At 43.6% G+C, this 19507-nt stretch overlaps 1 protein-coding gene across 2 annotated transcripts in view; it reads left to right on the top strand.

Moving 5' to 3' along the window:
- Positions 1-15210, top strand: part of appl1.S (adaptor protein, phosphotyrosine interacting with PH domain and leucine zipper 1 S homeolog) — a 29719-nt gene extending 14509 nt beyond the window's left edge. The window contains exons 10-22 of one of the 2 annotated variants that reach the window (XM_018241190.2): positions 1545-1703; positions 1822-2010; positions 3229-3271; positions 4869-4925; positions 6036-6127; positions 7491-7664; positions 7857-7903; positions 9371-9545; positions 10900-10936; positions 11133-11279; positions 12219-12269; positions 14197-14286; positions 14525-15210. In XM_018241190.2, coding sequence (XP_018096679.1) covers positions 1545-1703; positions 1822-2010; positions 3229-3271; positions 4869-4925; positions 6036-6127; positions 7491-7664; positions 7857-7903; positions 9371-9545; positions 10900-10936; positions 11133-11279; positions 12219-12269; positions 14197-14286; positions 14525-14665 — 1402 coding nt within the window. In that variant the 3' untranslated portion in view covers positions 14666-15210. Of the gene's footprint in view, positions 1-1544; positions 1704-1821; positions 2011-3228; positions 3272-4868; positions 4926-6035; positions 6128-7481; positions 7665-7856; positions 7904-9370; positions 9546-10899; positions 10937-11132; positions 11280-12218; positions 12270-14196; positions 14287-14524 lie in introns of both variants that reach the window. The other variant, XM_018241189.2, reaches the window with a different exon arrangement.
- Positions 15211-19507: the final 4297 nt, after the last annotated feature.

Raw genomic sequence — 19507 nt, 5'->3', positions numbered from 1 at the left:
CTCCGTATTTATTAAACGCTGTGCAATATCATCGGTAAACGTCTCCAATTTATCAGTCCGATCGCCCAAGTCGGTCACATCTCTCCTGATTTCTTTCAAAGCCACATTTACTGCCGCCGCAACAGTCTGGGTAATGGTGGCCGTCAGGGCAGATTGCAGATGCGCCAGTTGGTCCGCCAATATTTGGGCAGTAACGGGCAGTTCAGCTTGTTGTTGGGCTGGGAGACTATCAGAGGGGGAATGCTGTGGCGACTGAGAGGCCAGTGAAGGAGAAGTACTCACGGAGTGGCTGGGAGAAGCAGCTGCATGCGGTGAGCTTGGAGGCGCGCTATCAGAGTCGGCGCCATCTTGGGGAGTATGCCTCAGGCTGCGACTTGGTGTCTTTTGCAGGTAAGGCGACATCGTAGTACGCTGTTTTTGTCGGTTTTGCCGTTTCCCCATGATCCGGCTCAGTAAGCGTGCATCCCGTGCTGTATATATTTGCTTGCGAATGCTGATATGCGGGAGTTCAGAGGTTCCGAGTCACGGAGCTCTTACTCTGTGCGACTGCTCAGCATCACGGCCAAGGACCGCCTATACCTCTATATTTAACATGCACTGTAATCCTTTACTAAACTGTATTTTAGCTCAGGGTCCCATCTCTTATACTTAGGGTTGCCACCTTTTCTGGAAAAAAAATACTGGCCTTCCTATATATTTATCTTTATTCCCTATTAATAACATTGGGATCACTGACCTTCCTTTATATTTATCTTTATTCCCTATTAATAACATTGGGATCACTGACCTTCCTATATATTTATCTTTATTCCCTATTAATAACATTGGGATCACTGGCCTTCCTATATATTTATCTTTATTCCCTATTAATAACATTGGGATCACTGACCTTCCTATATATTTATCTTTATTCCTATTAATAACATTGGGATCACTGACCTTCCTATATATTTATCTTTATTCCCTATTAATAACATTGGGATCACTGACCTTCCTATATATTTATCTTTATTCCCTATTAATAACATTGGGATCACTGACCTTCCTATATATTTATCTTTATTCCCTATTAATAACATTGGGATCACTGACCTTCCTATATATTTATCTTTATTCCCTATTAATAACATTGGGATCACTGACCTTCCTATATATTTATCTTTATTCCCTATTAATAACATTGGGATCACTGACCTTCCTATATATTTATCTTTATTCCCTATTATTAACATTGGGATCACTGACCTTTCACTTGATCCAGTCAATGAGTTGGGAAAGAACAATGAGGGACTAATAGTCACATTCTCTAAAGGAATAAAACACATTTCAGCCATTTTTCTTCCTGGTTTGATTTGGAATAGAATGTGCAGTGTTGCCAATGCATTTGTCTGGATGGAAATAAAAGCTATTATAAGGATTTTCACCTTTATTCACTCAAGCACACTGATATTATTGGGAACACAATTGTATAAGCCTCTGGGCAGTTTATAGTTGAGGAGATGTGAGTCTGTACAATAACTGTCCCGGCTTCTTGTCTCCTGCAGTGTCCGGAGAGAGATGGACAACGACATGGAGAACACGCAGCAGACGATACAGGACATGGAAGCTGCCAGTGAGCCATTGTACTTGCCAGACCCCGACCCAAAGAAACTCCCAGTGAATCGCAACCTGACCCGGAAAGCCGGTTACCTCAACATACGCAAGTACGAGCAATCCTATTGGCTGAGGCTGTTACAGTGACACGTTAACTGGTGCTCATTTTGGTTTATAAATGATCGGCAACTTCCCCCCTGACCATTGTGGGTGTCCCTGTTGTTGCAGCAAGACCGGCCTGGTGTCCTCGAGCTGGGACAGACATTACTTCTTCACTCAGGGTGGGAACCTGATGAGCCAGGCGAGGGGCGACGTGGCCGGGGGACTCGTCATGGACATAGACAACTGCTCGGTGATGGCCATCGACAGCGAGGATCGGAGATACTGCTTCCAGATCACGTCGTTCGACGGTAAAAAGTAAGCGGGGTTTTGTTATAGGATTTAATGTGTCAGGGCAACTTTAATTTAAATCTAATCTATCGCGAAAAATGAAAATGTTATATAAGCTTCCTCATACTGAAATAAGAAACGTTCTAAATACAATCAATTAAATATTCTGCATCTTTTCTGAAATAATCAAGTTTATATTCACTATTCCTCTCTCAGCATCTGTTTCTCTTCATTCTCTCTTCATGCAGCAGTTGGGTGTCAGATATTCATTGACAGTTAGATCAAATATATCTTACAGGGGGCTCCTTTTGCCTAGAAGATGTATTAGCGTTCACTCTATTAAACTCACCAGACATCATGTCTCTCTACATGCAGGATTTGTGCAAAAGGCGGTTATTTTGTTAGATTTTGTTTGTACTGGAATCAGCTATTTGTGTGAGCTCTAATACATCTGCTAGGAAAGGAGCCCCCCTATAAGATGGGTGTCAGATGAATGATCCAATATATCTTATAGGGGGGCTCCTTTCCTAGCAGATGTATTAGAGCTCACACAAATAGCTGATTCCAGTACAAACAAAATCTAACAAAATAACTGCCTTTTGCACAAATTCTGCATGTAGAGAGACATGATGTCTGGTGAGTTTAATTGAGTGAGCTCTAATGCATCTTCTAGGCAAAAGGAGCCCCCCCTATAAGATATATTGGATCTAACTGTCCATAAATATCTGACACTCAACTGCTGCATGAAGAGAGAATGAAGAGAAACAGATGCTGAGAGAGGAATAGTGAATATAAAGTTGATTATTTCAGAAACAAATGCATAATATTTAATTAATTGTATTTAGAAAGTTTCTTACTTCAGTATGTTGAAGCTTATATTATATTTTCATTTTCAAGGCAGTTCCCCTTTAGCCATTTTAAAGCCAGAGTCTATTTATTACTATCATTTAATAATGGTATGTTCCTTGCACTGTCCGAGGGCTGCTCCTACCTACTGTATATGTACAGCTATACAGAGATGGAATGCTGTGGGCGCATAGTGAAAGGAAGTAGAAGATAAACTGAATGTGATTAATGTCTGAACAGAACCAGGAAATTAATCATTAGAATTGATGGGTCTGTCACATGACCAAATGGAATAATCATCCGCCCTTTGTTTGCTGCTTGAGATCTGTTTGTGCTGCTTGTTGCAGGGAGTTGCAGTCATGCACATACTCTTCTCACTTTTTTTTCTTTTTCTTTAAGAGCCGTCATTTTACAAGCAGAAAGCAAGAAGGACTGTGAGGAGGTAGGTGTTGTGTTCTGTCCTTGAGCCCATGTGCCAGTCACTTGCCAGAATCACCAAAATGTTTAGGAAACCAATACAACGTTATTAAGTGCCGTTCCTCTATTACCCTGTTTCTTAACCAGATGTCACTGGATTTCAACTCTCGTAATTGGGATTATTGGCATTAACCAGATAAGGAGTTGTAGTCCAGCAACATCTGGCAAAGGTAGTCTTTAGTGGTTGTGGGTCTTGGGACAATCTATCCGGTGTGGAGCTCCCTTATTTAAAGGAGAACTGAAACTTAACTAAAGAAGTAGCTAGAAATGTTGTACATGATGTTTTTTGCTTCTGTACCAGCCCAAGGCAACCACAGCCCTTTAGCAGTAAATATCTGTCTCCAAAGATGCCCCAGTAGCTCCCCATCTTCTTTTCTGCTGATTCACTGATTCACATGCTCTGTGCTGCTGTCACTTACTGAGCTTAGGAAACCACTCACAATATACAGTACACATAAAATAGAAATGTCACAATATAAGGCTGATTAGTAATTAATACACATAATTACTACATGGCAGCACAGAAACCAGTGCAATTAGCATCAGAATTTAATAATCAGCAAACCTGTAGCATCAGCTTATATTACAGCCAGGGAAGCTCATTTTCTGCTGGATAATTAGTGACGAGCCCTAAGCTTAGCTTCTCAACAGCCAATCAGAGCCCACTGAGCATGTGAGTGTCACAGACACTTTCCAAGATGGTGACCCCCTGTGACAAGTTTGAAGTCCTGGATCATTGCTGCTATTGACAAGCTCAAACTTTAGCCTCGTGCAATAAGTTCACTCTATAAAATATGCCATTTTAAGCCACGTTCATTTTTAGTAGGATGCACCGAATCCACTATTTTGGATTCGGCCGAACCCCCAAATCCTTTGTGAAAGATTCGGCTGAATACCGAACCAAATCCTAATTTGCATATGCAAATTAGGGGTGGGAAGGGGAAAAAATTTTCACTTCCTTGTTTGTGTGATTTCCCTCTGCGCCCCTAATTTGCATGCACAAATTAGGATTCGGTTTGGCCGGGCAGAAGGATTCAGCCGAATCCCAAACCAAATCCTGGATTCGGTGCATGCCTTATTTTTAGGGTTTAGTTCTCCTTTAAGGGGCCCAATTTCTCTACTCCATGGACAACAGTAAGCACCATGGGGCATGTTGACGTGCCAGTTAGCAGGGTTAAATGTGTATATGGGGGTGCTGCACCAAGGAAATGAGCCATATTGTAACATGGATACTGTGCCTGTTGTCATCATTGCAGACCCCCTTTTTTTATTTTTGAATGTGACGTCCAGCTTCACTGTCTGTATTTGTCCCTGATTAATATGAAACAGGGCTTTATAGAATAAAATTCTCCAGGCATGAATGCTGTGCATGTAAATGATCTTTTCTGATAGAGAGTTACTGATATATTTGTGTCTTACACGACTACTGCTCCGATCCTGAGTGTGTGTATAGAATCCCTGCCATAAAGCAAGACAGAAAGGATGTAAAGACACTCACATGAGAACCAACACAACATTGTCCCTTCTAATGGTATTCTAACACAGATTTTCTTTACGCGCAGTGGATTAGTACAATAAACAACATCTCCAAGCGGATCTACCTGACGGACAATCCAGAGGTATGTAGAACAAGGGTATGCGGTGCGCTATACTTGTACCACCGATTCTTTATTGGCCCAGATGATCAGAGCCAGGACTCAATTATGTTGTGTTTTTTTTAAATTTTTCCTCTTAAAGATCCTACTGTATCAAGCTTAAAAATGGGTTTGATTGGGCATTGTGCCCCTTTTCTTCCCAGGGATGGCTATTTTGCATATTTAGAGAGTAGGAGGAGCTTTGGCCAGTATTTCTCTCTCCCTTTGTTAAAAATAGAAATTATGTTCAATGTAGAAGCAGAGATTATGTTGTGTTTTTTCCTTTATAAAGATCCCACTGTATCAAGCTTAAAAATGGGGTTGATTGGGCATTGTGCCCCTTTTCTTCCCAGGGATGGCTATTTTGCATATTTAGAGAGTAGGAGGAGCTTTGACCAGTGTTTCTCTCTCCCTATGTTAAATGTAGAAATTGTGTTCTATGTAGAAGCAGAGTAATACCGTATATACTCGAGTATAAGCCGTCCCGAGTATAAGCCGAGGTACCTAATTTTACTTCCAAAAACTGGGAAAGCTTATCGACTTGAGTATAAGCCTAGGGTGAGAAATGCAGCAGCTTATGGTAAGTTTCAATCAAAAAATTGAGGGTTTCTGCTCCCATTGGAGGTGCCGGCGTCTCGTTTTTGGACGCCGGCGAATATTCTTGGAGACTATTCTTGGACGCCGGCGACCATTCTTGGACGCCGGCAACCATTCTTGGACGCCGGCGACCATTCTTGGACGCCGGCGACCATTCTTGGACGCCGGCGACTATTCTTGCGCTTGACCCGTGTATAAGCCGAGGTAGAGTTTTTTAGCATATTTTGGGGGCTGAAAAACTCGGCTTATACTCGAGTATATACGGTACTCCATACTGTGCCACCAGACATGTAGATGATATGGAGCATATTTATTTGTATAGGTTTATGTTGGCATTTATGGGGGAGTTGCTTCTTTAGGGGATAAACCCTATGCCAAGCAGAACGGGTATCTCTGACCTTTTTCCGGAGCTTGGCATAGAGAGGCAATATTCTATTTCAGAGGAACTCTGTAAAGCCCTGGGATTCCTAAGTAAAGACAAAGTTATTTCCGATGTAGGAAACGGCTGCCAGAGTCAACCAATCTGCACTGGAGGCTGTGACTCCCTCCCCGTCCTTCCAGCAGAGGCACGAGAGCATGCGGCCGGGGGTGTGAGTATCAGGCGCATCTTACGCTCCTTTCTCTGCCTAACAAAGGTCACGTTTCAGCTTTGCGTCTCCGGTATTCGGCAAGATCTAAATATAAGCTCACGCCCTTTGTCAGCCTGTTCTGGGCTTTGGGTAAAACACAAGGTTGTATTTTGCATGTTTGTATAGACTTTTATATTGGGAATAAACAAGGGTTGCAGGGAGTTTTCCTTGCTGGAGCCTTCCTAGCCCTGGGCGCACATGGAGATCCTCTGGTACCCTGAGCTTGATTGGATAATACATATTTATGACCTTTGCCAGAGATGTTGCAGGTATGTTTAATGCCCCAAACAGTATGTTTAATGCCAACTTGATATTTAATACACTCAGATCACCCACTTTCTATTGTTTGCCCCCAGAACACACAACAGGATAGGCTGTAAATGCAGAACCAGATTCCTATTTAATACCCCAAGAACATATATTATAATTGCAGTAACAATTTTATATTTGGTGCCCACAGAACACATAGCTCTGTAAATGCAGTGTAATCTTTGTGTGGAATATTCCCAAAATATATAGCAGTATTAATGCAGCACCATCCTCTTTTTTTTTAATGTCCCCTGAACACACAGTAGTATTAATGCTGCACCGCCTTCTTTTTTTTTTCAATACCCCTGAACACATAGTAGTATAAATGCAGCATCAATTGTAGATAATATCTCTCTGGAGAACCAATTGCATCATTTTATTTAGAGATGGATGTGCATGCTGTGCATTTCTAAATAAATGAAACTACTGATTGAGGCAATTGGTTCTCCAGGGTGATATTATCTACAATTGGTGAAAGTTTGGTAGGTCTGGTGGTACCTGACTATGAAGTTGAACCCTCTACACTTGATAACTAAGGATCACATCATCCACGGGGTGTTTATACCTTTAAATGCAGCAATATTTTCTTGAAGCTTTTCTGGGTTTAGAGAGTGGGTTATATTTGTTAGTGGGATTTTGTGTTCTGTGTGCGTTTCACGTTACACCCCCTGCAGGGCTGGGACTCCCCAGATTCTCTGGGGACTAAATGTCAGCGGGTCACATCTTCACACTATTTCCTAACTGCCTGGGATCTGCTTAGGGATAAATCGGGGGGGGGGGGGGGTAGTGCAGATTTGCTTTGCTAATAAGACGCTGTAGGGATAACAAAGAGAATTTCTCCTTTATTCTCTGCCCGGTTTCTTTCTGTACCAACTTGGTGCCGGTTCTTGTTTCTAGCGGTATCAGCACATTGTGATACACGGAGTAACCCCGTAGTGACTGTGCTAGAAGCCTTCATGATCATATTTGGTTCAGGGGGTAAATGTATTAACCCTTTCTGTTTTAGACCCTCCAGACCCCACGCCAGACGCACCAGCAGCACCGGATCTATTGGATCAGATTCGTCGGCCCTCACTGCTCTCTCACTGGACTCCATTGTGGCGCCAGACACTCCCATCCAGTTTGATATTATTTCCCCAGTCAGTGAGGACCAGGCTGGGCAGCCGAGAACCCCGGGGCAGACTGGCAGGTAAAGTGGAGAAATGAGCAAAGTGCAAGGTTGTCGGATACAAAGTCCTTTGAATGGGCACCCAGTGGGTGACTAGGGGGGCTGGGACCCTTTATTGTAACACTAGGGAATGCCGAGGGGGTAGAATAAATGTTAGACCAGACATTCGAGATCGGTTGTTTCCCTGATAACCGGATTCTCTTCACTTTCCAGGCGAACAAACCCATTTGGGGAATCTGGGGAAAAATCTGAATCTGAAGGTAACGAGTTATTTCCTGCGTCTGTTTGTGAATTCATTACAGTGATTGGCTAAAGAATGTGAGAGGAGGGCTTTATACGGATGGAGGGAGGGATTTATATGGATGGAGGGGAGGGCTTTATATGGGTGGAGGGAGGAGGGAATTATACGGATGGAGGGATTTATACAGGAGGAGGGAGGGAATTATATGGATGGAGGAAGGACTTTATGCGGATGGAGGGGATGGCAATATATGGAGGGGATTATACAGTTGGAGGGAGGACATTATAAGGATGGAAGGGAAGGCATTATACATATAGATGGAGGGCATTATAAAGATGGAGGGAATAATACAGATGGAGGTCAGGCTGGCATATGTTTGAGGGAGGGCATTTTACATATGGAGGGGTGGCATACAGATAGAGGTAGGGCATTATACAGATTGATGGAGGGAAGCATTATATGGATGGAGGGGAGGGCAAGTGGGCATTATACAGATGGAGGGTGGGCATCAGGCAGCCATCAGGGGGTGACAGGGGGGGGAGAGTTGTAGGGGGCCCGAGGGTAAGGGGGGCCCGGCCACTTTGCACTTTCTTGATTAGCTGGGCCCCCCTGCTTTCTGAGAGCTGCTGACTTTGGGAAGGCAGGGCGGGAGCACAAGGGGAGGGATCTTCTGTCCATTCCTTTTCCTTATTGGTCACAGAGTTTAAGTCCCGGTTGAGCTGCTCAGGGATTGGATACCTGAGGTTTGAAATTCTCCTCCAGCTCATCCAATCACTATGCAGCTTTACCAGGACTTGAAATTCTGTGACCAATAAGGGAAGAAAATACTGTCACTGGAAGAAGATGCAGCCACCTGTGCTCCCCTCCTCCCTTCTGTAGTTGGCAGCTCACTGACAGCAGGTGGGCCACACTAATGAAGTAAGTGCAACATGGCAGGGCCCCCCTAAAGGTAACCCTTTGTGGTCACTGTTGTGTGGTGGGGCCCTGGGCACCAATTTTTTTTAAACTTCTGGGGGGGGCAAGTTTTTTTACATGGACGTTTAAGGGGTGCCCTGGCCACCAATTTTCTTATTACGTGGGGGGGGACCCTGGCCACCAATTTTTTTCCCCATGTAGGGTCCTAGCCACCAATATTTTTTGATGGGGGGGAGCCCTGACCACAAATGTTTTTTTCAATGGGGGGGCCCTGACCACCAATATTTTTTTATTAACATGTGGGAACCCTAGCCACCAATGTTTGTTTTTTTTAGTGTGTGGTGGAGGGTGAACCTGTGGGGTGGGGAGGGCAGACCTGTAGGTGGGGCTTGTGGTGGGCATAGCCCAGGGGGCCCAGGATCTTTTTTCGTATGGGGACCTGCGATTTCTGATGGCGGTCCTGGTGGGCATTATATAGATGGAGGGTGGGCATTATATAGATGGAGGGCTGTTGGCCTTTCTGTATATTCCCAGTAATTCAGTTGGTTGTTCCATAAACGCGTCATTACAGACTCCATCCTCCACCAGTTGTTCATCGTGCGGTTCCTCGGCTCCATGGAAGTGAAGTCAGACGAAAACACGGAGGTTGTGTACGAAACCATGCGGCAAATCCTCGCGGCCCGAGCCATTCACAACATCTTCCGGATGACCGAGTCCCACCTCCTGGTCACGTGCGACTGTTTAAAGTAAGTTCTACCCTATTGCTTTTTTGGTTTGGTCTGAGGGGACATTTGCCCTGGGTCCTTGGAGGTAAATCTGAGGGTAAAACTATTCAGTTTCAATTGTTGCAGGTTTAGCAGGTTCCTTTGCTTCCCAACCAGCAGACTCTGTGGGTTTTTATTGTCAGGGAATGCTGGGAATAGCGCTTCTCTTTCATCATTCTCGTGCAGTTAAAATTAGGGATGCACCGAATTTCAGGATTTGGTTCGGGATTCAGCCTTTTTCAGCAGGATTCGGATTCCTCCGAATTCTTATGCCTGGCTGAACCGAATCCTAATTTACATATGTAAATTAGGGGCGGGAAGGGAAATCACAAAACAAGGAAGTAAAAAATCTTTTTTCCACTTTTTCCTTTACCACCCCTGATTTGAATATGCAAATTAGGATTTGGTTCGGTATTTGGCCGAATCTTTCACAAATGATTTGGGGAAGTGACTGTGACAGTTTTTGGCCTGGTGCAAATTTGTTCCTGCCCAGCGACCCTTAGCAACCTTTGCTTTAGTGAGAGATCCGTTGCATTCCTAGTTAAAATACCTGAAGTAAAGGTTGCTAAGGGTCGCTGGGCAGGAGCAAATTTGCACCAGGCCAAAAACGATCACAATTAGGCTTGGGTGAATTTTTCCCCGTTTCAATAATTTGCCGACGCCCATTAAAGCCTGTGGGCGTCAAAAAATTTGATGCGTGATGCCATACAAGTCTATGGGCGTCATTTTCGTGGCGAAACAATTTGCCCTAGTGACAGTCACTTCTGCCTTCAAGTTAAATTCATTGACTTGCCCTGTATTCACTTTGTGTCCCCAATAGTTTTGCACTGCAACTCCCAGCATGCTTCAGCCCTTCAATATATCCTAGGGTAGAGTCCTGCAGCGGGTCGGGTACCCGCGGGTTACCCGCAAAAACCTCTGGTACCCTGCGGGTTGCGGATAGAGGTTCCGAGTGCGGGTATAGATGCGGTTCTGCGGGTCGGGCCGTGGGTCTTCTCAATAGTGATTTTTACTCCTTTTTTCTGGTGATGTCACTTCCGGTTTACAATGACAGCACTTCCTGATTCTTGGTGGTCAGCGGGTCGTGGCTCACAAATAAGGTACTTGCAGGTCGGTTAGCGGGTCCAATCGGGTAAGAATGTGGGTTGCGGATTGCAGGTTGCGGATACGAGTCGGGTACAGGTTCCAAAAAATGGACCTGCGCAGGACTCTATCCTAGGGGATTCTGGGAGATATTGTCCTGCAACATCTGGGGATAACCCCCCAATAATGATGTTCATGCATATAATATTGTATCTGTAATGATAAACCATTTCTTATTTGAATTTTATTTTAGGCTGATCGATCCCCAAACCCAAGTCACGAGGCTGAGGGTGAGTTTGCCTGTGGGGGAGGGGCATTTCTAGATGTCAGTGGCTGAAACTGCCAGTTGTGCATATTAGTGCTGAACTCCCAGCATCCTTCACTAGATGTTAGAGGATCATGAGAGTTGAACCTGCCGCTCCAGCAATGTTATAGGCCTTTCCCACTCTCTGTAAGTTCTGACTGCAGAACTTCTTTCTTCTTTAGTTCCCTCTGGCCAACGTGATTGTATACGGCACGCACCAGGAAAACAAGCGCCTCTTCGGCTTTGTGCTGCGCACGGCGGGAGGAAGGGCCGAGGGGAGGCCGCTCTCTGTCTGTTACATCTTTGAGTCCAACAATGAAGGAGAAAAGGTACAGAAGCCCTGAATTGTCTATGGATTTTAAAACAATTGCTGAAACCAATTATCAGCCTGGGACTCCCAGCAGGAGTGAGTTGCTTGCAGCAGGATAAAATCTTAGGCTGTGGATCTCCCAAATAAAGCGTCTTTTAAAAAGTACAGCTCTCCTTTCATCTCAAGTTTAAGGGGTTGTTCACCTTTTAATTAAAGGGGAACTATCACAAAAATGAAAAATTAATATTAGGGATGCACCGAATCCACTATTTGGGATTCATCCTTGGTGAAAGATTCGGCCGAATACCGAATCCTAATTTCCATATGCAAATTAGGGGCAGGAAAGGAAAAAGTGGAAAAAATTCTTCTTTTGTGACGTAAAGTCATGGGATTTCCCAACCTGCACCTAATTTACATATGCAAATTCGGTTCGGCCAGGCACAAGGATTCGGTAGAATCCGAATCCTGCTAAAAAAAAGTCCGAATCCAAAACCGAATACTGGATTTGGTGCATCCCTAATTAATATAAGCTTCCTCATACTGAAATAAGAAACTTTCTAAATACAATCAATTGAAAATTCTGCATTGTTTCTGAAATAATCAAGTTTATCTTCACTATTCCTCTCTCAGCATCTGTTTCTCTTCATTCTCTCTTCATGCAGCAGTTGGGTGTCAGATATTCACTGACAGTTAGATCCAATATATCTTATAGGGGGCTCCTTTCCTAGCAGATGTATTAGAGCTCACTCAAATAACTGATTCCAGTACAAACAAAATCTAACAAAATAACTGCCTTTTGCACAAATCCTGCATGTAGAGAGACATGATGTCTGGTGAGTTTAATTGAGTGTGATGATTATTTTATGAGGATTTGGTTGGTGTGTGGGCAGATCTGTCCAATCCCCCTGGATTTGCTTCTCACATTTGCAAATCTTCAAAAATATTGTTTTCTTTACAGATCTGTGATTCAGTTGGGCTGGCAAAACAGATTGCTCTTCATGCAGAACTTGTAAGTATCCCCTGTGTTATGTTAATGCAGGTAAACTACAACTCCCCACATTTCCTCACCTCAATAACCTCAGATCTTCCTGCTGAATTGTGCTTAGTACAGGGAATACCTATGCTGCCATAGTTTTATGGGATCTCTCTGTACAGACTATGAGCAAACTTAGGGACTGTTCCTGCTGAATTGTGCTTAGTACAGAGGAATACCTATGCTGCCATAGTTTATGGGATCTCTCTGTACAGTCTATGAGCAAACCTAGGGGACTGTTCCTGCTGAATTGTGCTTAGTACAGGGAATACCTATGCTGCCATAGTTTTATGGGATCTCTCTCTACAGACTATGAGCAAACTTATCGGACTGTTCCTGCTGAATTGTGCTTAGTACAGGGAATACCTATGCTGCCATAGTTTTATGGGATCTCTCTCTACAGACTATGAGCAAATTTAGGGGGCTGTTCCTGCTGAATTGTGCTTAGTACAGGGAATACCTATGCTGCCATAGTTTTATGGGATCTCTCTGTACAGACTATAAACAAACTTAGGGGACTGTTCCTGCTGAATTGTGCTTAGTACAGAGGAATACCTATGCTGCCATAGTTTTATGGGATCTCTCTGTACAGACTATGAGCAAACTTAGGGACTGTTCCTGCTGAATTGTGCTTAGTACAGGGAATACCTATGCTGCCATAGTTTTATGGGATCTCTCTGTACAGACTATGAGCAAACTTAGGGACTGTTCCTGCTGAATTGTGCTTAGTACAGGGAATACCTATGCTGCCATAGTTTATGGGATCTCTCTGTACAGTCTATGAGCAAACCTAGGGGACTGTTCCTGCTGAATTGTGCTTAGTACAGGGAATACCTATGCTGCCATAGTTTTATGGGATCTCTCTGTACAGACTATGATCAAACTTAGGGGACTGTTCCTGCTGAATTGTGCTTAGTACAGGGAATACCTATGCTGCCATAGTTTTATGGGATCTCTCTGTACAGACTATGAGCAAACTTAGGGGACTGTTCCTGCTGAATTGTGCTTAGTACAGGGGAATACCTATGCTGTCATAGTTTTATGGGATCTCTCTGTACAGACTATGAGCAAACTTAGGGGACTGTTCCTGCTGAATTGTGCTTAGTACAGGGAATACCTATGTACCATAGTTTTATGGGATCTCTCTGTACAGACTATGAGCAAACTAAGGGGGCTGTTCCTGCTGAATTGTGCTTAGTACAGGGAATACCTATGCTGCCATAATTTTATGGGATCTCTCTGTACAGACTATGAGCAAATTTAGGGGCTGTTCCTGCTGAATTGTGCTTAGTACAGGGAATACCTATGCTGCCATAGTTTTATGGGATCTCTCTCTACAGACTATGAGCAAACTTATCGGACTGTTCCTGCTGAATTGTGCTTAGTACAGGGAATACCTATGCTGCCATAGTTTTATGGGATCTCTCTCTACAGACTATGAGCAAATTTAGGGGGCTGTTCCTGCTGAATTGTGCTTAGTACAGGGAATACCTATGCTGCCATAGTTTTATGGGATCTCTCTGTACAGACTATAAACAAACTTAGGGACTGTTCCTGCTGAATTGTGCTTAGTACAGGGAATACCTATGCTGCCATAGTTTTATGTCATCTCTCTGTACAGACTATGAGCAAACTTAGAGATGACTCTGAACCTTTTCTATTGAACACCAGTGATGTAGCAACAGGACTGCTATGAAGTGTTTAGGCCATGTCTGATTATGGCTTCACATTAGAGATTGTAACACAACAGGAGGACTATTGCAGGTAATGAGAAAGCTTGAGGAAGAGACAGTGGCAGCTCATACAGTAACACCAGAGTAAATCATAATAATAAAAAAAAAAAAAAAGTTTTCAATTTTTGCCATCATGTGACCTGATACGGTATATATTTTATCGCTGGCAGGATCGCAAAGTGTTGGAGAAACAGAAAGAAATAGAGAAAGTCAAAGAGAAAAAACAGAAAGAAATCAGCAAACAGAAACAGATAGAAAAGGTAAGTCCCTGCCCCTGAGCACTTCTTACCCCTGGGGGGCCCTCCAGCTTCTCTAGTGTTAGTGTTGGCATTACTGTGTCTGCTAATTTACATTTAGTTTCATTATAAATGGTCATTTTTGGGTGGAGTTCTCCTTTAACGTTTAATGGCACAGTATCTCTTTATTAGTCGGGGGGTGCTCCCCTTTATTCCCCTATTGGGGTGCATGATCTGACCTTAATAACTTTCGTACCCTCAGGATCTGGAAGAGCAAAGCCGTTTAATCGCCGCCTCCAGCCGACCCAATGCTGAGGGACAGTTTGTGGTTCTGAGCAGCAGCCAATCAGAAGACAGCGATGTAGGGGACGAAGGGAAGAAGAAGCGAGAGTCGGAAGCATGATGGAGATAACGGGACGTCCTGTTGTTGCTGAATTAAAGGCACAGGCGCATGCAGGAAACACGCTTTTAATATTAATTACTCTGAACGCCTTTCTATTGAGTCGGTGCAAGAGCTCATTCCTGCGAGAAGCGGCCATGTTTTTTGCGGGAGCTGCCATACTAACGTCAGGCAGATACACGGCTGCATGATTTCCCCGGCTGGGGCCCCTACATCAAGGATATTGTGATGCTGCCTCCATTTAAAGGACTTGCCCAGTACAATTAAGGGGAAGAGCTGAGCCTGCTGGGAGTTGTATGTGTGTGTCGACCTCGCCGACCTTAATTGTTTCGTAATGAATCATTGTTGTAACGAGACTCTGTTGTGACTCAATTGTGATTAAACCTTTTAATTACTCGGGGGGATGTAACACATTTGCCCTCAATGCCTCTTGCGCTATCGAATGTACTGGCTCCGCCCAGCATGGGAAACACAAGGGAAGTCAGGGGTATGGGTTAAAGGGACAGCTAACCTGAACATTAAATTTTAGTAAGCCTCATTCTAAGTAACTTGGCAGTTGGCTCTTATTTTTTTTTGCTTATCCTTTCCTTTAACCCTTTTGCATCAGTAACACAATCTGCTCTGCTTTGGTTTGATACCTCTATAAGTCTGTGACTGCACAGCGAATGTTGCAAGTGATCTAAGTGTTAAAAACCTTAAAGGGATCCTGTCATCAGAAAACATGTTTTTTTCAAAACACATCAGTTAATAGTGCTACTCCAGCAGAATTCTGCACTGAAATCCATTTCTCAAAAGAGCAAACAGATTTTTTTATATTCAATTTTGAAATCTGACATGGGGCTAGACATTTTGTCAATTTCCCAGCTGCCCCTGGTCATGTGACTTGTGCCTGCACTTTAGGAGAGAAATGCTTTCTGGCAGGCTGCTGTTTTTCCTTCTCAATGTAACTGAATGGGTCTCAGTGAGACATGGGTTTTTACTATTGAGTGCTGTTCTTAGATCTACCAGGCAGCTGTTATCTTTTGTTAGGGAGCTGCTATCTCGTTACCTTCCCATTGTTCTGTTGTTAGGCTGCTGGGGGGGAAAGGGAGGGGGTGATATCAGTCCAACTTGCAGTACAGCAGTAAAGAGTGATTGAAGTTTATCAGAGCACAAGTCACATGACTTGGGGCAGCAGGGAAATTGACAATATGTCTAGCCCCATGTCAGATTTCAAAATTGAATATAAAAAAATCAGTTTGCTCTTTTGAGAAATGGATTTCAGTGCAGAATTCTGCTGGAGTAGCACTATTAACTGATGTGTTTTGAAAAAAACATGTTTTCCGATGACAGTAACCCTTTAAGGTGTTGGTGTTTGCGGTGCATGCTGGATGCAAAGAGGGAGTTAAGTGCAAATAACTGACTGCTGTGTGTTCTGAGAGTTATCTGACAAACAGCTTTTTCTTTTCTCTGTTAAGCTGGCCATAGACGCAAAGATCCGACCGTACGAATCAACGTACGATCGGACTTTCCCATCTCTCGACCCTCCACTAACCATTCAGATCAAAGTCTTTACCATTCCAATCAAATAAGAACAGATCAGCCAATGTTCTGCCCCTGACAGCAATCGTACGATACTTATGTCTGACAACACTAGTGACAGTCTCCCTCTGAAAATCGTATGATCGGCAATACACGCAGAGATATTATCGGCAGCCGACAGAAATTTTCTAACCTGTCCGATCGACCAAACGACCGATCTCCGACGGACGAAAAATGTCGGGACTCTCCACACATGGTCCGAAAATCGTACGAATCCACGATTCGTACGATCGGATCTTTGCGTCTATGGCCAGCTTTAGGGGTAAACTGGTAGATACATTTAGTGCTTTTATTTTCTTTTTGTGTTTTAGCCTGAGATAGTTTATTTAACGTTAATAAGGGGTTTTTATTTTAGTGCTGGTAGCAAACACCATTGTTTTTTCTCTCTTCCCTCTGCCTGATAATTAAGGGGGAGGAGTTAATCAGGTTAATTCTGATCAGGCTTCGTGTTCTGTGGTTTGAAACCTCCATAAGTTTCTGTCTGCGCAGCGAGTGTTGTGTGTGAATTAAGTGTTAAGCAGCGTTAAAACCAAAAAGACGTTTGTGAGGAATTGCACTTGGGAGACTGTATGAGTGTAAATATGAGTGTAAGTGGGTTTGCTGCTATTACATAGTGTGTGTCGTATAAAACTAGGCTCATAAATCTTTGGACAGAGACCACTTTTTTTCTAATTTTGGTTCTGTACATGACCACAATGAAGTTTAAATGAAACAATTCAGATGCAGTTGAACTGCAGACTTTCAGCTTTAATTCAGTGGGTTGAACAAAAAGATTGTATAAAAATGTGAGGAACTAAAGCCTTTTTTAACACAATCTCTTCATTTCAGGGGCTCAAATTAATTGGACAATTGACTCAAAGGCTGTTTCATGGGCAGGTGGGGCAATTCCTTGGTTATGTCATTATCAATGAAGCAGTTGAGTTGATTTGAGGGGGGGGGGGTGTATGTGGAACAGACAACATGGGGTCACAGGAGCTCTCCATGCAGGTGAAACAAGTCCTCCTTAAGCTGCAAAAACAGAAAAACCCATCCGAGAAATTGCTCCAATATTAGGAGAGGCAAAATCTCCAGTTTGGTACATGGTGAGAAAGAAAGAAATCACTGGTGAACTCAGCAACACATAAAGACCTGGACCTCCACGGAAGACAACAGTGGTGGATGATCTCAGAATCATTTCCATGGGGAAGAGAAAGCCCTTGACAAGAGCCAAACAAGTGAAGAACAGTCTCCAGGAGGTAGAGTCTCCATATCCAAGTCTGCCATAAAGAGAAGACTGTATGAAGTAAATACAGAGGCTGCACTGCAAGGTACAAGTCACTCATAAGCATCAGCAATACAAAGACTACATTGGACTTTGATAAAAAACATCTAAAAAAGCAGCACAGTTCTGAAAAACATTCATTGGACAGATGAAACCAAGATGAAGCTCTAGCAGAATGATGGCAAGTAAAAAGTCTGGAGAAGGAGTGGAAGAGCTGATGATCCAAAGCATAGCACAGTTGTGTATAAAAGATTTGGGAGGCAGTGTGATGGCTTGGGTGTGATTGGCTGCCAGTGGCACTGGGACACTAGTGTTTATCCATCATGTGACACAGAAGCACAAGAATGAATTGTGAGCTCTTCAGAGACACGGTCTGCTCACATCCAGCTAAATGCACTCACATTGATTGGGAGGCGTCTCATAATGAGCCAAAACATAGAGCCAAAGCAACCCAGGAGTTTATTAAAGCAAAGAAGTGGAATATTATTGAATGACCAAGTCACCTGATGTGAACCCAATTGAGCTGCATTTCACTTGCTGAAGACTAAACTTGGGACAGAAAGGCCACAAACAAAGAGCAAGTGAAAGAAGCGGCTGCAGTAAAGGCCTGGCAGAGCATTAAACAGGAGCAAACCCAGAATCTGCTGATGTCCATGAGTTCAACACTTCAGCCTGTCATTGCACCAGACATTAAATGATATAACATTAGGGTCACTATTACCCAGGGGTTCAATGACATTTGCTATAAGTTCTGAGTCATTAGAGATCACTAGATCCAGTAGAGCATTTTTCCTGGTTGGCTCCTTCACAACCTATGCCATAAAATTGTCATTTAACAGTTTATAAACTTGTTCCCATTAACTGATCTGACTGTTGCTCCAGTCAATATCTGGGTAATTAAAATCTAATGGTCTGATACATTAGATAGGTATAAGAAGGGATTGGATGGTGTTTAGCAAGTGAGGGAATACAGGGATATGGGAGATAGCTCATAGTACAAGTTGATCCAGATGGAGTTTTTTGCCTTCCTCTGGATCAACTGACAGGCAGGTTATATATAGACTTAAAAGGCTGAACTTGATGGACGTGTGTCTTTTTTTCAACCTCACTATGTTACTGTGACTTTGGTTGTTTTTATGTAAAAGCCAAAGTTACGGATCTGGTACATCCCTTGTTTTGATCAGAACGGCGCCCTTTGTTTTCTAACGGTGTTACCAGCTAATGAAAATACATGAATAAAATCCATATTCTCTATGGCTAAATACGAGGTTATTTAGGTGCATATTTACAACTGCACAGAAATCAGCATCGGAATTTAGAGCTAATTGGTTAGAGCCCTAGTTAGTGGGGGGGGTGAGGGATGATCGTTAGCATTTGACACATACATGTGACTGTAGGATAGTGATATCCAAATGAGAACATTATTAAAGTACAATATTATAGCCCAATGGCTCATCATGCTGCATTCAGCAAGCACTAGTCTCCATGATGCACCAACAGCATCTGGAATGTGGGAGAATAAAACTCCATCGCTTCACAAGAGGCTGAGCACATGCAGCCAAATTTCTGTATCTTACCATTGCTGCACAGTAGTGATGTCCGGGTCGTGAAATCCTCAACCCGCACCCGACCCTAATCCGCATCCGGCCCACTATTGCCCCTCTATTTATAGAGCCACGCCTGCCCCGCAGTGAAGTCACAAAAGGGATGGGCTCGAGTCTATAAATTTAGGTGCCGGAAGTGGTAGGTCCCGAAGGTTTTGGCGCAGGAGTCGGCCTAAACCAGGGGAAGGCAACCTGCGGCTCCAGAGCTTCATGCGGCTCCAGAGCTTCATGCGGCTCTTTATCCTGATTGCTGTGGCTCGGTCTTGCGGCTTTGCCTGTCCTGACGTCTATACAACCCTCACAACTGCTGTCGGCTTCTTGAGTGTGCGACTCCGGTATGCTAACTGTTCGCTTACTGCGGTTGCACACTCAGGAAGCCGCCAGCAGTTGTGAGGACTG

The sequence above is a fragment of the Xenopus laevis genome, chromosome 4S (genome assembly GCF_017654675.1).
Source record: "Xenopus laevis strain J_2021 chromosome 4S, Xenopus_laevis_v10.1, whole genome shotgun sequence".
In the NCBI taxonomy this organism is placed as follows: Eukaryota; Metazoa; Chordata; class Amphibia; order Anura; family Pipidae; genus Xenopus; species Xenopus laevis.
The sequence above is the reverse complement of the archived record's forward strand: the minus strand, read 5'-3'. Positions and strand labels throughout refer to the sequence as shown.